This window comes from Cervus elaphus, chromosome 20 (genome assembly GCF_910594005.1).
Source record: "Cervus elaphus chromosome 20, mCerEla1.1, whole genome shotgun sequence".
Lineage (NCBI taxonomy): Eukaryota > Metazoa > Chordata > Mammalia > Artiodactyla > Cervidae > Cervus > Cervus elaphus.
Window position 1 is genome coordinate 81,249,157 of NC_057834.1, and position 27,980 is coordinate 81,277,136.

The 27,980-nt window shown below is 41.7% G+C and overlaps 1 protein-coding gene across 5 annotated transcripts in view; it reads left to right on the forward strand.

Moving 5' to 3' along the window:
• Positions 1-27,980, forward strand: part of MCOLN2 (mucolipin TRP cation channel 2) — a 61,072-nt gene that overhangs the window by 7,261 nt on the left and 25,831 nt on the right. For all 5 annotated transcript variants that reach the window (XM_043878044.1, XM_043878048.1, XM_043878046.1 and 2 more), the window contains exons 2-6: positions 9,122-9,281; positions 15,809-15,982; positions 18,203-18,356; positions 26,849-26,933; positions 27,583-27,679. In XM_043878044.1, coding sequence (XP_043733979.1) covers positions 9,122-9,281; positions 15,809-15,982; positions 18,203-18,356; positions 26,849-26,933; positions 27,583-27,679 — 670 coding nt within the window. The remainder of the gene's footprint in view (positions 1-9,121; positions 9,282-15,808; positions 15,983-18,202; positions 18,357-26,848; positions 26,934-27,582; positions 27,680-27,980) is intronic.

The following is a 27,980-nucleotide window of genomic DNA, read 5'->3' on the forward strand; positions in this document are numbered from 1 at the left end:
TTAGTCATGTGGGTGGAGTTTCAAGGAAGAGGTTGGCTAAGGGAGTCTGTTTGAGAGAGACGTTTGCTGGAGATGCGAATGTGAAAGTCCACATCATGTAGATAGTATTTAAAGCCACAGGACTCCATGAGCTCTTCTGAAAGAGCGGGTAGAAGAGCCGTGGGCTGTGTGTCCTGAGGCACTCTGGCATCTGGAAGTCAGAAGGAAGAGGAGCCAGTAAAGGAGACTCAGAGAAGCTCAGTAAAGGGAGGGAGAAAACTAAAATGGTGGGGTGTCCTAGAAGTGGAGAGATGAAGTTGTTCCAGGTGGTCAGCTGGATCAAGTGCTGCTGAGCCACCAAACTGAGGCCTGAGAAGTGGCCATGGAATCTGCAGCAGGAGATGGTTCCCTCTGAGGGGGTTCAGAGTGGAAACCCAGTGTTTGCTCTAGAGAATCTGAAGCACAAAGGTACCTCGACAACATTAAATGCTGGGTTCATTCCATTACATGTCTTTATTTGTTTTTTCCTTCTCATTTCAATAATGTGACCATTTAGAAGTCTCCTAAATGTATTGCATAGGGTGCTGTGGTCTGCCAAATTGTCACACTTTTAAATAAGAGAAATTATGTTGGAAACATTAGTTTATTTGAATATGCCATTTTTTTCCCTTCATTCCTGACCATCTTATAGGCCATTGCTCTTTAAGAAATACTAACTTAGAGATCAAGAAGGAACACTGGAAAAGAATTCTTATGGGATTCTTGGATCTGATTCTTATTCTAAATTGGATTTTTATAGCTGGGGGCAAATTGCAACCCCTGGGCACATTAGTTGCCTTGTTTGTGAAATGAAGAAATGTGAACAGGTAATCTCTAAGGTAAGGAGTTCAAACTGGGTGCACATTAGAATCACTTGGGGAGCTTTTTAAAAGCCCCAATGCCCAGGCTGCATCCACACCAATCAGGCCAGAATCTCTGAGGGGAGAAGCGGGGTATCAGTACTTTTGAGGTGCCCCAGGTGACGTGGTGTAGAAATAATAATCTAGCTCTAATACTGAATTACACATGCATTTCTGCCCTCAAAATCAGGAAGAGGGGAGGAATGAATAGATAGTGGATGGCAACAAACAGTGTCTGTCCTGGGGGATCTCAGATTTCCTCACACAGGAAGGGATTGAAGGCCACTCTCCACAAAAACGAGAGAGTAAAGAAAGAGGTGGAGATGGAATCCAGGAAATGTGGAATCCAATTTGGGAAGGAGGCGAAGGGAATTTGCAGACTGATGGCCCCTGAAAAGGGATTAGAAAGCAACCCATGTAGCTGGAGGGTTTCTCTGGTGGCTCAGACAGTAAAGACTTTGCCTGCAATGCAGGACACCTGGGTTAGATTCCTTGGTTGGGAAGATCTGCTGGGGAAGGGAATGGCAACCCATTCCAGTATTCTTACCTGGAGAATCCCTTGGACAGAGGAGCCTGGTGGGCCCTAGCCCATGGCATTGCAAAGAGTCGGACACGACTGAGCAACTGAAATATATGTAGTTGGAATAGGAGGATGAGGGCTACAGGAATGATATCTCTGGAGAAGAAGAGAATTGACAGGATGCCCAGCTTGGTTGACTGTACTGAAAAGGAGCTGGCAGATTCATCAGCGTTTGATGCTAAAGCCCTGGTTGGTATGTGGAAAACTAAGCAAATGAGGAAAAAGGCAATTAACTCCAGAAAGAAAATTTTGTAAGTGAGAATGTAAAATCACAGTGTACTGTGTGTACTGATGGCTCAACTCTAAAGAGTATTTGCATATTCACTTCATAAATTCTGAATGTTAATTTATCCAAAATTTTTATTAAAACTTAGTTGGGAAGATGAGTGGGGAGGTAAACTGTGTATGTTGCCTGGTGGGGGGCAGCTATAAGAGCTATATCCTTATTTCCCTCAGTAGGCTATAAATGGATAATATCCCAAAGAGAAAAAAATTATGGAATAATGTTATTTAGAAATATTAAAGTAAATAGCAACAACAAAAACCCAAATAAAAGTGGTTGTCCCTAAGGGGCAGAACCAGGAATGTGGTTCATTGTAGTCCATTTAAAATTATGTACACAATTAAGATGAGGTGGGAAATGACAGTGGGACCAGATCCTGGAGAGCTACCCAGATGTCAGTTCCTGGAAGGCATCTTGGTAGTTCTGTTCACTGTGATGAGGATGCAGGAAGAAGATAGATTTGGGAAATGAGCTACAGAGATGTCAGTTTCTGGAAGGCAGCCTGGTAGTATTGTTCACTGTGATGAGGATGCAGGAAGAAGGATAGATTTGGGAACTGGTTCACCCTGCTTCCCCTGCCCTGTCCTTTATGACTAGGAGGTACTAGTTGTGAGTTAGCAAAAACATTTTTCTCGTACTGCTGCATGACACATGATATCTATATAAATATGATAGGAGAAGGGTTGCCTGTCAGTGTTATTTTCCATTTATTTGTTGGAGCCAGAGGAATAGACATCAATTTCTCTCAACATCAGCTGGAATAACAAAAGAGCAACCACCTCTCAGGTGGGGCTGCTGTTCTGAAACACTCGAGAAATCATCCCAAATATTTTTGATAACTTATCCCCATCAGTTAAAAGAACACCTACTCTCTCTGAATGGATATTTACTTATATATTGTATGTAAAACTCTTGAGAGTCCCTTGGACTGCAAGATCCAACCAGTCAATCCTAAAGGAAATCAGTTCTGAATATTCATTGAAAGAACTGATGCTGAAGCTGAAACTCCAATACTTTGGCCAGCTGATGTGAAGAACTGACTCATTTGGAAAGACCCTGATGCTGGGAAAGATTGAAGGTGGGAAGAGAAGGGGACGACAGAGGATGAGATGGATGATATAACTGACTCAATGGACATGAGTTTGAGTAAGCTCTGGGAGTTGGTAATGGACAGGGAGCCCTGGAGTGCTGCAGTCCATGGGGTCGCAAAGAGTTGGACACGACTGAGTGACTCAACTGAACTGAACTGAAAACCATATATACTATAAGACAGGTAAAATGAGCATTTTAAGGGGTGCAACTGATGAGGGTGTTAAAAAGTCACTGCTGGGTGAAGTGACTTTATGGTATGATTATCATATCATATGTCATATATCATCATTATATAATGTCTTAGGGTACATTATATACACTTAGGGCCAAGTTCATCATGTAACAATAGTAGATTTTGTTAGCATTTTAAATACTCTCTTGATAAATCTATTTATTTCCCAACTTCTTTTCAGATCAGATTTTCATTTCATCTTTTTTTAAACTCATGGCCGACAAATGTTGTGTTAGGGAAATGTTAGCTCTCCCATTTTCTTGATGTAAATTTAGATTTACATTAGTTTTACAAGGAGTCTGATGTTTTGCAAGAATCTTTATTCCCTTGCTCATATTACGAGGATTAACTAAAGTGGATAATATACTCCAACAAATGCTTAAGTGGACCCATATAAACCCTAAGTGGTGGGAATGTGCTGCAACCCAGTTAGGGCGCCACCTGCTTTGGGAACCTGCACTGTCCCCCCATATTGCCTCGTGTACTTAAGCGAAATACATGCATCTGACTTTCTGACCACGTGAGGGTATCTTAGGTGTATAATTCATACACTGAAACTTGTAAATCTTAACTTCTCTTTGCTTGGTTAATACAGTTAGAAGCCCTAGCCCTGTCTTCTCCACTGTTATCCCAGTGGACGGTCTTGCATACCTGCCCCGTGTGTCTGCACCCCACTTTGGAGGTCACTGCAGTAGAAAACAAGCTTTCATACCTCTTTTTGAGTAGGGTAAGGGCCTTACAAGCTGAAAAGAAGTAGCAGTCTGAGCTGGTTAGCATATTCACTGAGAAAATTGTGCTCATGGGAACAAGGTACCATCGCTGAAACTGATACGTGCATTTTTCCAAAGCAAAGGTCAAAAACCTTAACTGGTTCCTCGGGGGTTTACCATCCTAGCAAGGTTAAGAATTGCCGATAATTTGTTCTGTTTTGTTATTTTCCAAAACTTCAAGCTTCCATCAACTCTTTTGGCTGTTGATTTGCTAAAGTTGGAATTACCCTTGGTCATATGATTGCCTTAAAATATGATCATATGTATGCCCTATGTTTAAAACCCTTCACCTACTGGAGAACTAGGGAAAATCCACAAATTGAGAAGAACAGGGCAAGAAAGAGCCTTCAGAAATGTAGTTTAGAAAGCTTACACGTTTGCATTTTCCTTGTGATACCAGAATTTTTTAACCTAAGTATCATTAATATTCTTTTCTGTATTTCTATCATTCTATCATTAGTTGATCACATTTGACTAATACTAGCTTCCCAGGTGACTCAGTAGTAAAGAATCCTCCCGCCAATGCAAGAGATGCAGAAGACATGGGTTTGATCCCTGAGTCAGGAAGACCAGCTGGAGGAGGAAATGGCAACCCACTCCAGTGTTCTTGCCTGGAGAATCCCAGGGATGGGGTTGCACAGAGTTGGACACGACTGAAGTGACTTAGCAACAGGAGTAGTGCAGTTATTCTCTAAGTGTGTGTTCAGTTGCTCTGTCGTGTCCAACTCTTTTGCTGCCCCATGAACTATAGCCTGCCAGGCTCCTCTCTCCATAGGATTTTTCAGGCAAGAATACTGCAATGGGTTGCATTTCCTTTTCCCGGAAATCTTCACCTCCCCAGGGATTGAACCCACGTCTCCTTCACTGGCAGGCAGATTTTTTACTGCTGAACCATCAGGGAAGCCCTATTATCTACCTCAGTGAAAAACGTCAGGAAGGATACAGGAGTGTAAATAATTTAACACCACGAGCAATCCCCATGACATTATCTGGTACTTTGCCCTTTTTTTTCTTGCCCAAAGCTTATCTTCTTTAATTAGTTTTCTTAGTTTAATATTAGTGTCAATTACCATTTCTTGAACATTTAGTGGCCATATTAATTGAAACCAGCAGCTAGAAGAATTACTTGAAGCCTCTTGGAGTAATTGGGCTGCATCAGTTTCCTTTTGTCTGTTCCAGAGCCCTCAGTGCATACTTCAATTTGAGCACTTAACACGTTTTATTTTTATCTCTTCATATTTTACTCTTATCTCTTCATATTTTACTCTTATCTCATCACATTTCTCCCTTCCACTGGACTGAGCTCCTGGAAGGCAGGAAAATGTCTCTGGCAGAGCTTGGCTCACAGGTATTTACCAAGCACTTGACCTGCTGCCCCTGTATTTCCACCACTGTTTTCCAGAAAGCAACCTCCTCTTTCTTCAGTACGGGGTTTCTCACAAATCGAGGCCAGGGGTATGTTCTAAGGAGGAGTTTCCATGCCTTATTCTCAAGGTGCTATCATAACTTTTCAGATGCCCTTTTCATTTTATTAAGTGAAAAGACATTGTGACTCATCAGGATGAGTACATTAGCTGCATGGAGCCACTGAAGTGATGGTGGTTAACGCTAAAGCCCACAAGGCTTCCACAGGCGTGTTCTCAGGGGTCTGAAGGTTCCTGTTGGAGGCTGTGGCTCTCAGGCACAGTTAAGATGCCACCTTATTCTTAGAAATGCCTCCCTCAGTGCTTCTTGTCAAGAACCCTGTAGCATCTACTACTCTGTGTATTAGGACACGTAATGGGATTCCTTCTCTGGCTTTCTGAATCTGTCTCCCTTGCTTCCATAGTACATTTTTTTTTTCTTTTGAAAAAATTTATTATTTAATTGGAGGATAATTGCTTTACAATATTGTGTTGGCTTCTGCCATACAACAATGTGAATCAGCCATAAGTATATATATATGTCCTCTTGAACCTTCCCCCACCCCATCCCACCCTCTAGGTTGTCACAAAGTACTGGGTTGAGCTCCCTGTGTTGTAGAGCAACTTCCCACTGGCTATCTGTTTTGCACATGGTAATGTATTAATATATGTTTCAATTCTACTCTCTGAGTTCCTCCCATTCTCTCCTTTCCTACCTTGCTGTGTCCAAAGTCTGTTCTCTGTGTCTGCATCTCTATTTCTGTCCTGCAGATAAGTTCATCAGTACCATTTTTCTAGATTCCATATGGTGCAGCATCCACTGAGCTAACTGATTACTTACACATTTGTGTTAACGAGTCTGTCTCTCCTATTGGATGTTGAACATCTGGGCTTCAGGGAACCTACTTATCTTTATGTCCTCAGCACCCAGTACAGTCGCTCAGCACTGCAAGTGCTCAGTAATTTGGTTAGATGGAATCAGGAGGTAACTCTAGCAGGTGCAGGGAAAACACATTTAAAAAGTCTTCTTATACTTATGAAATGAGACTCATTTTGGTCAATGATTTTTCATTTCTAAAAGTTTTTTTTTCATTTTTCCCAAGTTTTTCTTACAGACATTTTAACCCATGTGTTTTTAAATGTGGTAAGCATGGTTGTTTTTTAGCCTGTGTCTGATTCTGATATGCTTGGCTGTGTTTCTGCTGTTTCTAAGATGACTGTTTCATGCTACTTGGTTTCCTTGTGGACCTGGTATGTTTTAGTACCTGTTGGTTCATGTGTTTTATAAGCTGTTTGTTGGAGCTCCCCAAGTTCCAGGATGAGCATCTAGGGAGGTCTACATGTGTCTGCCAAGAAAGGCAGGGCAATTCCAGTCTGAAGTCCCCTGAACCAAGCAAGCTGACAGTTTGGTTTGACCCAGTGCCTGGGTCACCCAGGCACGAGGCTCGAAGGATTGGGTTGTGACCCTCATTTCTCAGTATGGGTCCCTGCCCTCCTCTCAGTCTTCCTCTCTCCTTCCCTCCACCCCTCCCTCCCCAACTTCCTTCCTTCTTCCCCTCTTCTTTCCAGCAAAATAACCTGGCCAATTAATTCTGGAAATAGGAGGTCTAAAAATCAACTTAAAAATAGAAAATCACTAGCAACTGAATATAAGCCTTAAAAAGTCTTAAAATAACTCTTAAAATAGTCTTTTTTTGGAGCATCTCTTTTTTTTAAGCTTCTTTTAAATTTGTTAGTCAAGCTACATAAGTCATAAGTCAATATAAAGTATCATTACAATATTTCAGGTGAAAAGATCCCCAAGAATGACCCCCAATTATAAAAAGTTTCTGAGAAATGAGCAGCTTGAATGATGGCTAAACTTAATAGAATTTGTTTATTAAACTTGACATCAAGACATTTCTTGTTTCAAGAAACAGAAATTGAACTTGAGTCAGTTCAGCTCAGTCGCTCAGTTGTTTCCGATTCTTTACGACCCCATGAGTCGCAGCACGCCAGGCCTCCCTGTCCATCGCCAACTCCTGGAGTCTACTCAAACCCATGTCCATCGAGTCGGTGATGCCATCCAACCATCTCATCCTCTGTTGTCCCCTTCTCCTCCTGCCCCCAATCCGTCCCAGCAAGAGGGTCTTTTCCAATGAGTCAACTCTTCGCATGAGGTGGCCAAAGTACTGGAGTTTTAGTATCAGCATCAGTCCTTCCAGTGAACATCCAGGACTGATCTCCTTTTGGATGGACTGGTTGGATCTCCTTGCAGTCCAAGGGACTCTCAAGAGTCTTCTCCAACACCATAGTTCAAAAGCATCAATTTTTCGGTGCTCAGCTTTCTTCCCAGTCCAACTCTCACATCCATACATGACTTAAACAGGCCTAAATCCCAAATTTGTTGGCTCAGTTTGAAAGTCTTGGAATGATGGGTTCAGACACTGCTGGCTCCCGGAACTCAAACATTGTCATTAGGCAATCTTGTCTGTTCTTTGTTAGCTCCACTCCTTGGCAAGCTCTCCTATGATGGCTTCAAGGAGAGATGGTTAAAATGGCTTCTAGGAATTCTAGACTCAGTCTATGCTTTTGGTCTGTGATCCCCAGACTTTGCTGATTATGCATTCAACAGTAAAAGTTAAGCACATATCCCCAATGTGTATATATTTGTTTATATTAATAAAATATATGCTACTATATTGCCACTGTTATTTTATATATTGTCAGTAGAGCTCAATTTTCTTGTTTTTAAGATGAAGAATAAAATATAAGTACTAATGTTTTCTGTTCTCCCAATGGATGTTTTGCATAGCCCACTTTAGGGACTTCTTAGTGGAAAGACCACATCTCTTCCATTGGTTATAATTACAGTCCTGTGTCCACATCTCATTGGTTCTTTCTGGCCTAGGTTCAGTCATGTGCCCATTTCTGAGTTCAGAGTCCTTGAAATAGTAAAAGCAAAATTTTTCTAATGTATGAGATGCCAGAAATATCTGACTAGGCATAAATAGAGAGATGATATTTTAACTTTAAAATGATTTATAGTTTGGAATCTTATAATCACTGAGGCTCCATGGTTCAGTCATGTCTGACTCTTTGTGACCCCATGCACTGTAGCCCACCAGGCTTCTCTTTCCATGGAATTTTCCAGGCAAGAATATTGGAATGGGTTGCCATTTCCTACTCCAAGTATGCAGATCTTTCTGACCCAGAGATTGAAGCTGCATTTCTTGCACCTCCTGCCATGGCAAGCAGATTCTTTCCACTGTGCCATCTGGGAACCCCCATAATCACTGATATATCATTAAAGATACACAGTCTTTTCAGAACAGAGTTACAAAACAGAGATTCTCTATTTCCATAACAATTTAATTCTAGTTCAGTTCAGTTCAGTTCAGTTCAGTCACTCAGTCGTGTCCTACTCTTTGTGACCCCGTGAATTGCAGCACGCCAGGCCTCCCTGTCCATCCCCAACTCCAGGAGTTTACTCAGACTCATGTCCATCGAGTTGGTGATGCCATCCAGCCATCTCTTAATTCTAGTAGTCTGTGCTAAATTTCTGGGATTTCAAACCTAGAATATCATGAAAGTATCGGTTTAGTTTTTGTTAATACTCTAGTAACATGTGAATGGTGTATATTAAGATGTTGGAATTGACACGTCTTGCAAATAAAATCCTATTTTTATAATTTTGATAGTGGCCATTTGGAACAAGATGGATAGCTATATGTAATGGCAAGTGATAGAGGATCCTGAATCATTGTCAGATTTCTAAAGTGAAAAGGATTTCACTGGTTGGAGAGAGTTTTGCTTTAAGGAATGGTAAAACATGTGAATGGAAAGTATTCTTCAGGAGATTTCAGGCTGTTCAGTGTATTTAAAAATTGACCTTCTTTGGCAGAGATGCAATGGCTCATCTTGATTCTGAGGTGAAAGAAGAATGTCTGAGAGAAGACCTGAGGTTTTACTTCATGAACCCTTGTGAAAAATTCCGAGCCAGACAACAGATTCCGTGGAAAATGGGTTTGCAGATTTTGAAGATAGTCATGGTCACCACACAGGTAAATGATATTATCAGTTCATTTGTTTTTTGTTCTTACTCCAAGTTGAGACTGTTTTTCCATGTTCTGCCACTTGACTTTTGTCCTGAAAAGGCCACACACTCATGTTCGTAAATCTCTAAAATTATGTTGACTCTGGAGGGCAGGTGGTAGGTTGAAGTTCAGTTTAGATGATGACTTTGTTTTAGTGAGGGACTCTGAGGTCATCTCTCACGGGTTCTGTAAATAGAGATAGTGTTAGATCTGAAGTGGGTAGGGTTTCTATAGCTGAATGAGGCACAAGGCTGGTGAAGGCTGCCTGGTCCAAAGTGATCTGTGTTCTTGAAATCTTTCATCTTTCTTCAGATATATCTTATTTAAATATACTTTTGAAGTCTGCACTTTGAACCATTTTGATTTTGGGTTTACAGAATGCTAATGCTAAGTTTTCTTTTCATCAGTAGCTAAATGCTTGAGTAAACACTCCCCAACCTTACCCACTCCCCGCCTACCTCCCCAGGTAGGCCTGGGTAAGGTGGGGGAGTGTTTGCTGAGGCACTTAGGAGTGTATCAGGAGTGTATAAAGGCTGCATTGGGACATTTCGCCTAAATTGATATTGTTAAGTATTTTATTATCAATATAACAACAGTCACCCAAGTTGTCACCTAGTTTTTGGGCCTGAACCAGTTTTAGGGAGGCTTCTCCATATGTAATTACATTTGAAACGTGTGTCCTTTAAAAAACAGTACTGATTTGGAATATTAGGCTCCGTGGGCAAATAATCATTCTGTCATCACTGTAAAAGTGTTTTTAAAGATGGGATTTCTGGAACACAAAAATAAATAGCTTCCTAAAAATAGCTCCAAATGCTTTAGAAATGAGAGAGGCGGTTCCTGCCGTAACTAACGTTGCATCTTTATTCTTTGTTCATAAAGAGATCTTGTTACTACACGACATGCCGCACCAGCTCATCACATTTTAGGGTAAGCAAGCTACTTCCAAAGAAACAAAGATGAGAGGCAGGGTCACTCTTAAATGTACATGCTTAGATTTTTCTTCTTAAAAATTTTTTTTCATCTTAATTCTTGGTTTTAAAGTTTTAATTTTGGCAGCCTATAAAGCAGTGCATCGTTAGTATTAGTTAGAAGAAGAAATAATGTCCCCTTTTGCCATTTGGTTAATTTTAATTTTCCCCCAATTACTTCTCTTGCCAAACTAGCTTTCAAGTTTTTGATCTATTAATATTATTAATATTCTAACTCATCTGGGCATAAAAGATCATCACCTTCTTTGACTTACCATTTTGGTCCTGATAGCTACTAAATTGCATGGATTCATCCTTCAAAACTGCATCTCCATATGTTTTGCCATATTCACTATCTTGTCTCCAGCATAGACTCTTACCTTGTTAGTTAATTTAAAATATTGATATGTGTGAAGCACCTCATATGCTCTGCACTGTCTTGGGAATATAGCTGTGAATGTGTTACCCCTGCTGACAGCTCACACATAACCTAGCAGTTCCATGTGCTAGGCACAGTAAGTGCTTTATGTGTGTTAGCTCATTTCGGCCTCACTGGACTCCATGAGGTAGGTTCAATTTTTACTCCCTTTGAATAGAAGAGAATACCGAGCCAAAGAGAGTTGAGTAATTTGCATGTGGCCATTCAGCCAGGAGGGGCTTCCCAGATGGCGCTAGTGGTGAAGAATCCTCCTGCCAATGCAGGAGACGTAAGAGATGTAGGTTCAACCCCTGGGTCAGGAAGATACCCTGGAGTAAGTAACTACAACCCACTTCAGTATTCTTGCCTGGAGAATCCCATGGACAGAGGAACCTGGTGGGCTACAGTCCATGGGGTTGCAAAGAGTTGGACATGACTGAAGCAACTTAGCACGCATACATTCAGCCAGGAAGAGGCAGAGTCAGGGTTGGAACCCTGGTAGTCTGGCTCTAGTCTGCACTGTTTTTCTCATATTGTTTCTTTCCCCATGTAGATCCTCAGAGTTTGCACTTGAGAAGTACACGTAAGTTAACTAGGCTGCTTCTGGAATTCATCTTATGCCTACCTTTCTTATCTCCAAACTTACCAGTCCATTCAATACTCATGTTAGATTAATTTTTCTTAGAATGCTTTTATGGTATCTCTTCTTCTCAAAAACTCCTATGGAACTGTATTTCCCATAGAACTAAATTTTGACTCTGTGGCCTGGAATTCACAGATTTCCATAGTCTCCTTCAACTTGCCTTTCCAACAGGTTTTCATCTCCTGTTTCTTCCCCATGTCCCAGCCAGATGGACCCACTCAATGATTCTGGCTCCTGCCTTGTTTTTCCTCCAAGAACAGACGGGCTCTTTTCTCCCTCATCTTTCAGCTGCTATTTGAAGTCCACCTCCCCTACCAGCCTTGCCTGATCACTCAACGTGTGGTTTTTCTTGGTTCACTAGTACCCCGTGCTGGCTACATCACTACTTTCCCTTTTAATAAAATATTTCTGGGACTCGATCATTTACTTTTTGGGTGGGTCTACCCTACCTCCCATAATAAAACTGAGGTGGTTAAACCTGTATTCCACTGTTGGGTCATTCTAATAAATTTTGCTACTTGGGTGATATATAATTGGAATGGAATTCTCGAATATCTTTCTTTCCTTCAAATCCCACTTTTCCCTCCTCCTCTGTTTTTTGTCTCTTTTAGCACTCCATTCTCAAGTCTAATGGAATGGGTGGTGTTTTGTCAAGGTTGATGGGAAAGAAACATCTTTTAAAAGACATTCCTACTCTGCATTCTGCAGTAATTTATAATCTCGAGAGAAGTGTCTACATTCTTTTGCTGGATCTGCTCTTTTCTTCCTGTATTCTTCGTATATTATTAGAGTGGTATCTTGTTTTTACCTGGCACAGAATATTTTCTCCTCCATTGATTTCATAATCAGGTTTTAAATTCACAATCTTTGCCAGGCTGCACTTAATGTGTGATTATTTTTCTGTCTTATAGTCTCAGCAAATCTTAAAGTCTAGTTAGTGGGTCTAGAATGAATATTTTTGTCATTCCTTTCTTAAAAATAAAATCATTTGACCAGTCCTTCATCATCTCTTCACCCTTGCTCTGTAGCGGACCAGCCCTCCATCATCTCTTCACTCTTGCTCTGTAGCATATGTTTCATTCTGCCATAGTAGGAAGGGGACCTCAGGATCTCCTCCCCAGGGTTTCTCTCTACTGAGATGCTTGGGGAATCCTACCTGGACCTGGTTTGAGGCTATACATGTGGATCTTGACTTGTTCTATGAACAACAGTATGGAGGGAATTTCTTGTTCTTGATGCCAGATGGGGGTGGGTCCAAGCAGAGGTTAAACCTCCATATTCTCTCATTCCCAAAGTTGAGGTAATGTGCTTTGAATCTAAATAAGGTGGTGTTGGTGTTAATTGCTCAGTCGTGTCTGACTCTTTGCAACCCCATGGACTATAGCCCGCCAGGCTCTTCTGTCCATGAGATTCTCCAGGCAGGAATACTGAGGTAGGTTGCCATTTCCTACTCCAGGGAAATAAGATGGTAGCTGAAAATATTAGCACATTGAATGCTGCTGTGTTCATCAGGTTATTGACTCCCCATTTACTTTTTGGGTTTCTTTAGCCTAACTATGAGTGTGGGAAGAGGGACTCTCATGTCCCCTCTTCTAGAGTTAAGTTGGCAGCTTTTCAGTTTGAGAGGTTGTATGGCCAAGTGGTCAAGAGAACTAACAGGTGAGTCAAACAGACTTGCTGTCACACTTCTAGCTGTTTCCACCTGGAAAAAGTACCCAACTTCAGGTTGCAAGTGTATAAAATGCGATGGACAGACTCAGTACTTGACTCTGACATTGTGATGGCCACTATTCCAGTTCCTGAATATATGTGCATGTGTGTGTGTGCTGAGTTGTGTCCAACTCTTTGTGACTCCCATGCACTGTACCCACCAGGAATTTTCCATGGAATTCTCCAGGCAAGAATACTGGAGTGGGTTGCCATTCCCTACTCCAGGGGATCTTCCTGACCCAGGGATGGAACCTGAGTCTCCTGTGACTCCTTCACTGGCAGGTGGATTCTTTACCACTAGCACCACCTGGGAAGCCCATTCATTTGTGTATCAGTAGGTTATAAAACCCCCAGTCATGTGTATATTGGTCCCCTGGTTTACTTTTTTAGCTTTCCTTTTCTAGCATTTCCTTGCAGGCACCATTGATAGACATCACGTGCTTGAAAGAACTTTAGCCTTTGGTTGCTTGATTTTCAGCACAGGTTGGATGTCGTGGGACTTCTTATCTATCTTCCTTAGAACAGCTGGGTTTAGCAATTGCTCAATCTTTTGACTTGATATTTGAGGAATGTGATCTGGTGAGGCTCAGATGCTAAAGAGTGTCATCTGTGTACATTCTTCAACAACAGTTGCAGTTCTGGAAAGTTAACACCTAGATTCTTTCCTCGAAAGGGAGGCCCAAAATCAGAATTTTCTTCAGATGAAAATCACGCAGCGCAACAGAAGTGACTTTGGAGTTAGACGTGGCTTTCATTCTAGTTTGGTGACATGGGCAGTGTGATGAGACTAAATCTCAGTTTTTACATATATGTAAAGTGGGGTTAACAGAAGTAGCATTTTCATAGGGTGGTTGTGTTAGTAAATGAGATATTGCAGGTAAAGCAGTTAGTACAGTGCCTGGAGAATGATACTTGATGAAAAGTGGTAACTATTTTACATCATTTAGCCTTTTAAAAAAGTCAGACAAAATTTGAAAACTAAAAAACATAAATCACTAAAAAGAGTATGTAAGTTTGCGTGTGCAAATTAGCATCTGTTCATTGGAAAGGTCTAGTAATTAAACCATGTAGTGACAGCAGGTAACACAAATATCAAGGTCATCTTGTTGAATTTGCTGGTTTCACATGACAGCAGAGTCCCAAATTGTTTTGGTGACTTTAGCAGGGTGAAGGTTTGGGGCAAATTTTCTGGACTCTCACTGTCTTAGAAAGCAGATGAGGAGATAAAGTGGGGAGATAGGGAAGAGTGTGTGGGCCTGGGTTTATAAAGGTGTGACTTCTACAGTTACATGTGTGTGTCTGTGTGTGTGCATGAGAGAGAAAGAGAAGCAGAGCACTTGTGAGACTGTATGTATGAAACAGGGTATGTGAGATAGTACTTATGGAAGTGTGAGAGCCAGTGTGCAGGAGAGTGTGAGAGTGTCCATTTGAGTGTGAGTGGAGACAGAGGCTGTTTGTGTGTGGAATGTCTTGGGTTTGGCGGTAAACATTTAGTGCCTACTAATTTCCCCTCCTTATTAGATTCTAAGAGGAAAACTTTAAGGCAGAAAGAATACACTCAATCCTGTTGGAGAGAGCCTTTGGCATCTAATCCTGTGCGATGATACAGTTTAAGGGGAATAAGTAGAAGTTCTGTCACAAGAAGATGGGTGCTTGGTGACCATGAGTGTGTTTGACGTCACGGAGGTAGAGTGAGCCCTGTTATTCTGTGTGGTGCTTTGATGCTGTAGATCTTGGAGGCAGGAACTCTTAGGTGTAAATCTTATGTGAGTTCTTGCAGAGCTAGAGAAATTGAATTCCTTTGATGACAATTACCTCTTAGCCGGAGGAAGTATTATATCGGCCACTTTCAAAAATGTTTTTAAAAAGTCACATGCAAAACGCTTAAGATTTTTAAAAATATTTGCAATGTTTAAACGTCAGATCATTTAGATTTGACTATCAAACAGTAAAGCATGAGAATTAGTGGTTTACTAAGTATGGTTGAACATAGCAGGCTTGAACCACACAGATTCACCTTTACATAGACAGAGATATATTTCAGTAGTAAATACAACAGTGCTACACAGCCCATGATCCACAGTTGGTTGAGTCCTTGAACCCTCAGGCTGGACTATAAATCATACTTAGATTAATCCCTATATTGTTCAAGGGTCAGATGTACATCAATTTTGAAAACCATTAATTTGAAATGCAAGTATAAGAAAAATGGATTCAAATTAGATAACCAAGGACCTACTGTATGTCATAGGAAAATATACTCAATATCTTGTGATAACCTATAATGGAAGAGAATATAAAAAATACTGTATATATTTACATAGATGTGTAATTGAATCACTTTGCTGTACATCTGAAACTATTACAACATTGTAAATCAATTATATTCAATAAAAATTTTAAAAAGAAATAAATAGCATATCTATTTAAAAAAAAAAGAAAAATGGATTCAGGCTTAACTTTGAATTTCTCCTTTCTCTTCTCCTCTGTCATTAAAGTCCAGTAAGGGTATTAGTCATTGGGAGTGGTCACTTCTAATTTTATGCTACTTCAAGTTGCTAATGTAGCTTGATGAGGTTGTTTCTAGGGGGAAGAATTCTTGTCTTTTGACATTGATGTGATTAACAAAAACCAAAGCAGTGAGATTTTTCTTGCTGATATTTATAGGTGAGGGTTAATGATAGTAAGAAGGCATTTGCCATCCCTGGAAAATGGTAAAATACATATATTTCTATTTGATATTCTTTCCTAGCTTGTTCGTTTTGGTTTAAGTAACCAGCTGGTCGTTGCTTTCAAAGAAGAAAACACTGCTGCTTTTAAGCACCTGTTTTTGAAAGGATATTCTGGTTCAGATGAAGATGATTACAGCTGCAGTGTGTATACCCAAGAGGACACATATGACAGCATCTTTTTTGCTATTAATCAGGCAAGTCTTTTGTTGCAAATTATTAATACTTAAACTTGAAGAATATATTGATACCTGACCTTGACCTTGACCTGCTGTCTTAGCAAAAAAAAAATTATATGTATATTCTGGTATATATGACATATTAAGATATGTAACATATTCTGATTTAAATTTTGCGTAGTCTGCCAAAAAGTGTTTATTGCTATTTCTGTAGCTACATTTCCATACAATAGATTTTGCCAATTTAAATTTTTGTTTTTTAAGATTTATATTTGTATTTATCCCTTCCTACCCACTTCTATTGGGAGATTACTTTGTCCCAGATCAAATAGCCAAATAGCTAAAAACAGGCTTATATTCTCAGAAGGTTTGAGGACTGAGAGACCAAATCTAAGATTCCAAGCCTCAATTTTGGTGTTTTAGCATTAGTAAGCCTATCTGAACCCTAAGAATATGGAGTAGGATATGACGTATCTAGACAGTATTGAGAAACCAAATTGGTAGGCCTGAAGAAAGTATTTAAAGGAGAGAAATACTTATTCTTTCTTGTTCATTCACTCATTCATCCATTTACTCAGTCCGTAAATATTTTGGTACCTATTATGTACCAGATACTATTCAACACACTGGGGATACATCATGAATAAAAGAGACAAAACCCCTGTCCTTATAGAACTTAATTCTAGAGGCGAGAGCCAGGCAAATGAAAAGAAGTAAAATAGTACTAAATGCTGATTCCTTGAAAATACCACCCCACCAAAAACAAACAAAACAAAACATATTGAGAACAAAACTAAATTCACTGCTAACAGTAGTAACAGAGGTGCTCCCTTGACTATTTTCCGTAGGGTGCAGAGTGCAAGCTCCAGATACAGATTTTGAGGTCTGGTTTAAGGCAGATCTTTCAGTGTGAGGGGAGCTTGATAAGAATTGGGTAAAGGTCATCATATAATAGTTTAGGATTGGTGGATATAGCAATCCTATATCCCCAAACCCCTGTGAGAGTTTGGGGAGGTATTCAAAGTCTTGGAAGTTGTTAGACTGAATCTTCAAATAGGTCATTTGTTTGAGGTTTTTCAATGTTTCTGAAATAAACAATACAGTTATTGTTTTTAAGTTCCTGGGGAAAAGTTTCCTGGAATAATAAATCCATGTTAATAAAGACAGTTGCTGTTCAGTTGCTAAGTTGTACCTGACTCTTTGCAACCCCATGGACTGCAGCACACCAGGCTTCCCTGCCCTTCACCTATCTCCTGGAGTTTGCTCAAATTCTTGTCCATTGAGTCGGTGACACCATCTCATCCTTTGTCACCCCCTTCTCCTCCTGCCCTCAATCTTTCTCAGCATCAGGGGCTTTTCCAGTGAGTTGGCTCTTCACATCAGGTGGCCAAAGTACTGAAGCTTCAGTTTCAGCATCAGTCCTTCCAGTGAATATTCAGGGTTGCTTTCCTTTAGGATTGACTGGTTTGATCTCCGTGTTGTCCAAGCGACTCTCAAGAGTCTTCTCCAAGACCACAATTTTTTTTTTTTTTTTTTTTTTTTCAAGACCACAATTTAAAAGCACCAGTTCTTTGGTGAGATGGGGGCCAGCAAAACCCTGTTAGTGCAGATAGGCAGATGGGAAAGCTGTGTTAATGTAAGCTGTGGGTGTGGATGGCTTAGGTCCTCAGAGATATGTGGAAAATGATAACTGGAATAAAGCAGGGGAGGAGACTGGACTGCCTGTTGATGCCTGTATACCAGAGATAGATGTTTATAATTTTCACTGGGTGATAAGGACAGGCCTCCTGGAGGCAATAATATTCGCATCAAGGTCTGAAGTGAACCTTGCAGATAGATAACCTGGGCTTCTAGGCAAAGGCCACATCAAAGGCCCCAGGCGGGAGTGTGCCTTGAGAGTTCCAGGAACTGCCTGGAAGCTCACAGGGCTTGGGAGGTGGTAGGTGGAGCCAGAGGCCCATAGTGGGTTAGGAGGTCAGAGGATAGGCAGGACCTTGTCTTTGGCGCTGAGTAGTTGGGAGCCTCTGTCCACATGTTTACTTTAGTTTCAGGTACTGTGGGGCAGTGTGTTTTTACTCAACCCAAGAAAATTACCTTGTGGTATTTTACTTTTGGGGAGTTCTGTTGAGGAATATGAGATAAACAAATGAAAAAAAGTTAAATGTATGTTCCATGTGCTGTAACTTCTGATGAAACTTGTTAGGCTCATAAGTATTTTTATTTAACTTTTTTTAATAGTTTCATCGGCTAAGGAACTTATCTCTGGGGACCCTTGGTTATGGAGAAAGCGAAGACAACAGGATTGCTTTAAAAGTCTGTAAGCAGCATTACAAGAAAGGGACCATGTTTCCTTCTAATGAGACACTGAATATTGACAGCGACATTGAAATAGGTAACGCAATGGTAATTTCATTTCTTGCCTTTATCATCTCTGTGGTAAGAGTGAAAAACACCCTCGTGCACAGGAAACCCAAATGAAACCACTCAGCTAGTCTGTTTGAGGATTTAACATTTGCCTGCCAAGGGCTTTGGCTCAGAAAACTGTGGGTCTGCTGTGATTGGACCAGGAACATTTGTGGATCTCTTTGGTGCAACTCAAGATTGTTGGGTTTAGGGTAAATGCACAGGTGTTTCCTGTTTAAGTTTTTTTCTCCATGATAAGGTGATTAGGCTTTTTGAAACAAAACAAAACAAAACAAAAGTGAGTTTGTATTTGTTAAATGACATATTGTGGGTTAAAATGCTTGGTATGCTTGCTTTTGCATACGCACTCATGCCCAGCCCTTCAGTCATGTCTGACTCTTTGAGATCCTATGGACTGTAGCCTTCTAGGCTCCTCTGTCCATGGGATTTTCCAGGCAAGAATACTGAAGTGGATCATTTGTTAAATATATTAATGCTCTTCAAAGGAGAATTGTGATTAATAACTCATTTTCTCTGGAGATCGTTTGGCAAAAGTTAACATCTCATTACGTAGAATTGTTTTATGACATGCTCTTAAGAATTTAAGAGCATACCATATGTAAATGCAAAGTATTTGACTTGAGGCTCTGGAGATTTTGTCATTCATTCAACAAACCTCTGGTGCACAGTTTCCACACCTCAAGCATTCAGTGTTTTATGAACTAGGGCTAGGGTTGCAGAGATAATCTGTCATGGCTCCTCAATTAGCTAACAGGTCAGGAATCAAGGTCCTAGTAGCAGTGTAAATTTGGAGTGGTTTTATTAAAAAGAGAGCTTCATAGTTCATTTGCCCATATTTCCTGTAACTTGATTTTAAGGTGTTTTGGTAATATAATAGAGGGACATCCGTATAAAACAAAGCTTCTCATGCTTTTTTTCAGCAGGCTATCTGTTTAGAATCTTTCACGAGTAAATGCGTCCTGTCCTCTTGCCTCTAAAACGAACAGCCCCAAGCCAGCACTGTCAGGCTGCTTCCAGAGACCCATCAATAGCTAGTTCTGTGGCCAGCAGCCTTATCTTATTGCCTCACAGGATCTTCTTGGAGAAGGAAATGGCAACCCACTCCAGTATGCTTGCCTGGAGAATCCCAGGGACAGAGGAGCCTGGTGGGCTGTCATCCATGGGGTCACACAGAGTCAGACGCGGCTGAAGTGACTTAGCAGCAGCAGCAGCACAGGATCTCCTATCCTGAGAGCTGTCTTGTAGTCAGTCTGCAGGGGCTGATCCAGTTTCACCCTGAATCTCTTTCCTGAGCTGTCAGCTGTGCTCCCCATCTTGGGCAGTTCCTGTAAGAGTGATGAGAGTCCTGAGAGGCGGAGCTCAAAGCTTGTCCAGTGACCCTCCTACAATAAACTACTTACAATAAACTACTGGCCACGTGTCCTTTTAAAAATGTGAGACTTAATTGGATGAATCATATGACTGTTTCCCAGTGATTCTTATGTTGTTTTCCTCAATTGATTTTTCTTGGAAAAATGATTAAAGAAATGTGGCCAAAGTAGGTATCAGTGGCTAGGTGAGACATAGTGCAGAAAGCAGGATTTATTCCCAGACTATCAGGCAGTGGTGTTCTTGGTCACTTCCTTTCTATCATATAGACCATTTTTAACCAAATAGAGAGAAGTTGATTATTAACTTGACTTTAAGAGACTGCTGAAGCCAGCTGATTGTATCTTTTGAGTTATTAAAAATAACTTGTCAAAGAGAACTTTTTGATGTATCTATTCAAAAGGTGTAAAAATATTCTTAAAAACACTTGATACTGGGTTTTAGATTTTCTGGTCTTAGACACCTTGGAGGAAGCCTGCAGACAGTATAAATACGGATTGAGTTTGACTTTATTGGTGTGGTGTTATAGTTTAAGGAGGTGAATTAGCAGAAGCTGTCCTAGATGACTAATTTATGAATTTTGCAGTATCTTTCCAATTAAGAGGAGCATCTTTCAGTGTGTTCAGTGCAGAGATCTGCTGTGCACTGCTTCCCCGGTGGATTTATGTTTAGTTGCATGACTGATAGAACAGTTCAAACTAAGGGTTTCCCTTAATTCATGCTGAGGGTATATCCCCCCGTCTGCTCTAGACATGTCACTTTATAATTCAGCTTCACTGGAGACTGTTGTGAATCCTGTTAAAATAACTTTTTTTTTTTTTAACAACATTTAGATGGATATCATTCTAATACGGTGCTTCACTTTCTATACTGCATTTTGAATTTCTTAAGTTGTCCTTTCCACATGTTCTTAACATGAAACATTATGACCACTTCATCATTCAGTTCAGCTCAGTTCAGTCGCTCAGTCGTGTCTGACTCTTTGTGACCCCATGAACTGCAGCATGCCAGGCCTCCCTGTCCGTCACCAACTCCCAGAATCCACCCAAACCCATGTCCATTGAGTTGGTGATGCCATCCAACCATCTCATCCTCCGTCGACCCCTTCTCCTCCTGCCCTCAATCTTTCCCAGCATCAGGGTCTTTTCCAATGAGTTAGCTCTTCGCATCAGGTGGCCAAAGTATTGGAGTTTCAGCTTCAGCGTCAGTCCCTCCAATGAACACCCAGGACTGATCTCCTTTAGGATGGACTGGGTGGATCTCCTTGCAGTCCAAGGGACCCTCAAGAGTCTTCTCCAACACCACAGTTCAAAAGCATCAATTCTTTGGCGCTCAGCTTTCTTTATAGTTCAACTCTCACATCCATACATGACAACTGGAAAAACCATAGCCTTGACTAGATGGACCTTTGTTGGCAAAGTAATGTCTCTGCTTTTTAATATGCTGTCTAGGTTGGTCATAACTTTCCTTCCAAGGAGTAAGCATCTTTTAATTTCATGGCTGCAATCACCATCTGCAGTGATTTTGGAGCCCAGAAAAATAAAGTCAGCCACTGTTTCCACTGTCTCCCCATCTATTTCCCATGAAGTGATGGGACCAGATGCCCCATGATCTTAGTTTTCTGAATGTTGAGTTTTAAGCCAACTTTTTCACTCTCTTCTTTCACTTTCATCAAGAGGCTCTTTAGTTCCTCTTCACTTTCTGCCATAAGGGTGGTGTCATCTGCATATCTGAGGTTATTGATATTTCTCCCGGCAAACTTGATTCCAGCTTGTGCTTCCTCCAGTCCAGCGTTTCTCATGATGTACTCTGCATATAAGTTAAATAAGCAGGGTGACGATATACAACCTTGACGTACTCCTAGCCCGTGTCATTGTAAGAACATATCCATTCCACCCTCCCTTTGTCTCTGGGAGGGTTGTTCTTCCATCTGCTCGAGTGTTCTGCCCTGTAAATGAGAGGCATTTGAATGATGAGGCTGTACTCCCATACAAGTTTGTTCTGTTTGAAGTTTGATAATTTTTTTACTTAGGGCTTTTGCCATTCTTAAAAAAAAACTCAGTTCTTAGGTTTTGCTGCCACCAGGTGCATGAGTATAGCATAAGGTAAGACAGAGTCCAGAGTTCTGAGTGTGTGTGTGAACAAAGTGTAACTCTATTATCATAATGAAAGAATCTGAATAATCAAGTAGACTTTTATAAGGCAAATTTTACAGATAGTATTACATTGACTAACATATACTGCTACATTTCTCTGAATCTAAGATGTCATCAATTTTAAAAAAGACTCATCGGTTTTAGAAACAATTGAAAGTGACAAAAATTAGTGTCTTAGAATGAATGAAATACAGGAGAAAAAGACCTAGGATAGTATATCCGGCACATAGATTTTTAACATATTACTCCTCCTTTCAGAATATTGTCATTTACTCAGATCAGTTTAATTGAAATGTTATTTTTTCCTCTTCCTTTAGAATAAGAATGTTAGAGATAGAAGGGCCTTAAATATCCTCAGTTTGAACTTCACTTTACAGGTGAGGAAACTGAGGCTCAGTCAGACTTGGTGATGCCGTGATTTAGTGACCGAGGGTCTTTGCTTCTCCAAGCCCAGTGACATGGAGCTCACCTGGGAGCTTGTGAGACAGGCAGAATCTCAGGGCCCCTTAGAGCTGCTGAGTCCACATTTCCATCTACACACATTAAACTTGGGAAGTACCGGCTCCATACTCCCCAGCTGAAGGCCTTTGACTTTGCACAGATCTCTCTCTTACCAACTTCACACATTTTCTACCACCCATCACCATCAGCCTTCAGTGTACCCTGTACACGCTGGGACGCCTCTGCCCATCAGTACGCCGTGCCCTGCTGCGCTTAATCTCTCAGTCGTGTCTGACTCTTGGCGACACTGTGGACCGCCAGGCTCCTCTGTCTGTGGGGATTCTCCAGGCAAGAATACTGGAGTGGGTTGCCATGCCCTCCTCCAGGGGATCTTCCAGACCTAGGGATTGATCCCAGGTTTCCCGCATTGAAGGCAGATTCTTTACCAGCTGAGCTGACAGGGAAGCCCCACCTATCAGCATGTTTCCTTACAAAAGCTGCTGGGGCAGGCACTTGCCTCTCTCACTTCCTTCTCTCCTGAATCCTCCCAACCGTCACCAGGGTCTTCCATTGGTGAGCCCCACTGCCCCAGCTGCTGATGCCCTTGGAGAAACGGGCCACCATAATCTGCAAGCCTCCTTGCACAGCCCCTCTCCACTCCCTGTCCGCCTGGTGTTACAGAGGTGAGGCCGTAGTCAAAGGCCCCCCCACGGCACCGGGGCCCACCCGTTTCAGCTTTCAGAAGCCACACCCTCCTCTCTGAGCTCAGTTCCTCCCTGAACTCGAGACTCCTCCTCCACTCACCCCACTGTGACTCGACTACTAAGGATTTCAAACCTGTTGCGTTCAAACAGAACATTTCAAACCTGCCTGGCTCCACCCCACCACTCTGTTTCTTTCTTACTCTTCCCCATCCGCGAAAACGAAAGCAGTGTTTTCATATCATGCCATCATAGTCCCAGTTGCTCAAGCCCCAAACCTGAATGTGTTGATTTCTGCATTTCCATTGCCACCTCTGTACTCCAAACCTCCGTCGTTCTTGCTTGGATCTTCACCCACTGCCCTGTCCCTCAGCAATCAGAATGATATTTTTTTAAACCTTGGGGAAATGGAGTCATATTATTCCCTGGCCCAAAATCTGTGAGTGACTTCCTGTTCTGTTTAGAATAAACCCTCAAGTCCCTATAGTACTGGCCAACTGTCTGCCTCCCCTCAGGCCCTCATACCCACCCCGAGTTCATTGTTCCCACCTCTTTGCTGCTTGTTAAACAAGTCAAGATCTTTCTGACCTTGATCTTAGTGTCGCTCAGTCGTGTCTGACTCTTTACGACCCCATGGACTATAGCCTGCCAGGCTCCTCCATCCATGGGATTTTCCGGGCAAGAGTACTGGGGTGGGTTGCCATTTCCTTCTCCAGGGGATCTTCCCAACCCAGGGATTGAACTTGGGTCTCCTGCATTGCAGGCAGACTCTTTACTATCTGAGCCACCAGGGAAGCCCCCAAACAAGTCAAGAGTTTTCTGGCCTGGATGTTAGTGCTCACTTAAAAAAAAAAAATTTTTTTAATTGGAGGATAATTGCTTTACAGTGTTGTGATGGTTTTATCCATACATCAGCATGAATCAGCCGTGGGTATACATATGTCCCCTCCATCCTGAACCTCCTTCCTGTCTCCCACCCTATCCCACCCCTCTAGGTTGTCGCAGAGCACTGGGTTGAGCTCACTGCATCACCCAGCAAATTCCCACTGGCTATCTATTTTACATATGTAATGTGTATGTTTCCATGCTACTCTCTCAATTTGTCCCAGCCTCTCCTTCCCCCAACTGTGTCCACAAGTCCATTCTCTGTGTTTGCGTCTCCACTGCTGCCCTGCTTGGAGCTTCATCAGTACCATCTTTCTAGATTCCATAATATGCCTTCATATACAATATTTGTCTTTCTCTTTCTGACTTACTGCACTCTGTACCATAGGCTCTAGGCTCATCCACTTCATTCAGATTGACTCAAACGAGTTCTTTTTTATAGCTGAGTAATATTCCACTGTATATATGTACCACAAGGTTTGTTCTGTCTGGAGCACTCCCCTTGGATCTGTGCTCAGCTGGGGTCCTTCCTCCCTCAGGTGTCAGCTCAAACCGCCCAGGGGCCTCACAGCCCCTCCCCAGCAGTTCTCCCCTGGTAGGGCCACCCCACCCTCTGACCCCCCATGACTTCGCTCTGTCTTTGCAGTCGTGTGCATACTGTGAAATTGCCTTGTGTGTATTTTTCATTCTTGGTTTATATCCCCCACTACAGTGTAAGCTCCATATGGACCTTGTCTATCTTGGTCATTGCTGTCTTCAGCGGCCTGGCCTCTGAAAGCTTTCAGCAGATATTTACTGAGCATCAGGTAGAAAGCGGGGTCTCCTGAGTTTCTGAAATAGAAGCTCAGGGGTCAGCCTCATCAGTGTACTGGTGAAGAACTCAGGCTCTGGAACTGAGCACATGTGGACTTAAATTCTGGTTGCCCACCAACCAGCTCTGTGACCTTGAGGAAGCTTCTTGGCCTCCCTGTGCCTTGGTTGGTCCATCTGTAAAATGGCAGCAATAGTGTCCATCTCATAAGATTGCTTCAGGAGTTAAACAAGATGATGCATTAAACAAGAGAACATATTAAACCCCAAGCACAATGCCTGGCAGAGAGTAAGTCCCCATATGTGTTTGCTATTTTCATCATCCTGAGTCTTTTTCTATAAAAAGTGAGTTTCTTTTGATTATCTAGCCTCACTGTATCAATCAAGGCCCAGTCAGGAAAACAACACTCAATTGCTTCTCGACCCTAATGGTCCATTTGCCAAACACCGGGAGACACCCCCTATGACACCTGCCCTTAAATATTGTGGCTGTTGAATTGTCCACTCAGGTCCATGTCCTCAGTTTTAGACCAGAATACCTGATTTTCATAAAATGTAAGTGTATCCTCCATAGTTTGAGTGTCCTATATGCTAAGCAGTGTTTAACAGCCACAACAGTTATGCCCTTGCTCTCACAGACCTTGCCCTCTAGTTGAGGGAATAGATAAGCAAATAAAGAGTCGAACTGTGGCAGAAGATTCTCAGAGAACAACCCATGGGCCCTTCCCGGATTCTTGAGCACCTAGCTAGTGTCTGGCATTGCAGAGGCCCTGACTTTCCTATTTTCGAGGCGGTGCCAAGGTGCAGCAACAGCCCGGATAAGAGCCGGCCAGGCTGGTTCACACCAGTTCTGGCATCAGGGCTGGATGGCCTTGAAAGGCATTGACCATGAAAGGTGTTCATTGTCTCCAGGCCGCCTCAGTTTCCTGCCAAGGTGTTAGGCTACAAAACAATGAGACTAATTTTTATGTGAAGGTCTTGGAATCATTCTTATATAGTTTACAGCTCCTAATTCGTTTTTATTTAAATACAGTCTAAGTTCCTTTCCTCTCTCTTAATTTTTTTCTTTGGAAAAAGTATTGGACTAAATAGAAAGCTTGCCAGCTAGCACAAAGATGTCCTTGTATACCTTTCATCTAACCTTCCCAAATGCTAAACAAAGGTACTCAACCAAAAAAGCTAACTTTATCACATTTGCTTTATCATTCTTCCTACATATAAAAATTTCTCCTGAAACATGAGAATAAGGGACAGACATGATGTCTCTGCCTCTAAATACCTGTATAAAGAAAGGAAAGTAGAAGTGTCAGTTGCTCAGTTGTGTCCGACTCTTTGCGACTCCATGGACTGTAGCCCACTAGGCTCCCTCTGTCCATAGGATTTTCCAGGCAAGAATGCTGATGTGAGTAGCCATTTCCTTCTCCAGGAGGTCTTCCTGACCCAGGGATCAAAGCTGGGTCTTTTGTATTTCAGGCAGACTGTACTGTCTGAAGCACCAGGGAAGCCCAAAATACTTGTGTTTCTGTCCCCAAACTATACAGTGTTCAAAAACATGAGTTAACATGGATACAACAGTATAATCTACAAAGCCTATTCACATTTCATCAATTGCCCTAATATTCTCTACAGCAAAAGCCACACCCAACTTTTTGATCCAGCATCACACACTGTACTTAGGTGTCATGTATCTTTAGGCACCTATAATCTGGAGAAAAATGAAGTTTGGGGCTTTTTTTTTTTTTTTTATGATCTTAACATTTTTAGGGAGTAGAATGTCCCTCCCTTGAATTTTCCTGTTTCTTTGTGACTGGATTGAGGTTATGTATTTGGTGTGGAAATGCCACACAGATGGTACATGATTTCAGGAGGCTTATGATGTGTCTTTATCTCATTCCTGATGATGTTAACTTTGATCATGTGGCTAGGGTGGGACCTGCCAGGTTCTCCACTGTAAAGTTACTGGTCTTTCTGTTGTGATAAATAAATATTTGAGATGCTTTGGAACTTGGTGAGCCTCCTGCTTCTCATCACACTTTGGCCTTCTGGTTTTAGCATCTGATTCTTACCTGACAGTCACTGTGGTTCTTTCATGGCCCTAGACTGCATTCACCTAGACCTTGAGGCCCTCTCCAAGGACACTCAGGACTGGAAGAATTCATCATTCTTCAGGCTGGAATTTTATCGGTAAATACATTTTTTTAAATTAATTTTTTTCAAATTTATTTTTTAATTGAAGGATAATTGCTTTACCGAATTTTGTTGTTTTCTGTCAAACTTTAGCATGAATCAGCCACAGGTATACACATGTCCTCTCCCTTTTGAACCTCCCTCCCATCTCCCCACCCCCCGCCCACCGCTCTGGGCTGATACAGAGCCCCTGTTTGAGTTCCCTGAGACATACGGCAACTAGAGAAAGCCTGCGCAGTAGCGAAGACTCAACACTGTGCTGGCTTTCTCTAGTTGCGTTGCGTGGGGGTTTCTCTTAGTTGGGGTGCGAGGGCTTCTCATTGCAGTGAAAAGCACAGGCTCTAGGGCGCGGGCTTCAGTTGTTGCAGCATGTGAGGTCAGTAGTTGTGGCTCCCGGGCTTGAGAGCACAGGTGCAATAGTTGTGATGCACAGGCTTCGTTGCTCTGTGACATGTGGGATCTTCCCAGATCACGGATCAAACCCATGTCTTCTGATGTGGTGGGTGGATTCTTTACCACTGAGCCACCAGGGAAGCCCCAGTAAATACATTTTTAAGTCTCATTACTCAGGACACAGGGATGGGGGAAGGGAGAGTAGGGTAGGAAGACTGTGACAATTTATATCTAGTAATATGTTTTTATTCAGGCTCTTGCAAGTTGACATCTCCTTTCAACTCAAAGGCATTGACCTGCAGACGATTCATTCCCGAGAGCTTCCAGACTGTTACGTATTTCAGAATATGGCAAGTATCTACTTCACTAAGCCACTTTTTATCCTTTTCCTTGACTCCTTTTGTAGGTGCAGAGTGTACAATGTAACTGCCTATAGATGTATTATACAAAAGTGTGTTTAAAACAGTTTGAATGCCATGCTATAGCATCGTTGGTCCAGAGGCTGTGACTTCTAAAAATGAGGCAAGCCTGTTCCAACTTTTTAAAACTAGATTTCTGGGTTGAAAAGAGGAGTTTTCAAAGTGGACTTTGACTTCCTACTCTCCTAATACTTTTTTTAAAAAAAGTTTATGACCAGGGCTTTGAGTGTCT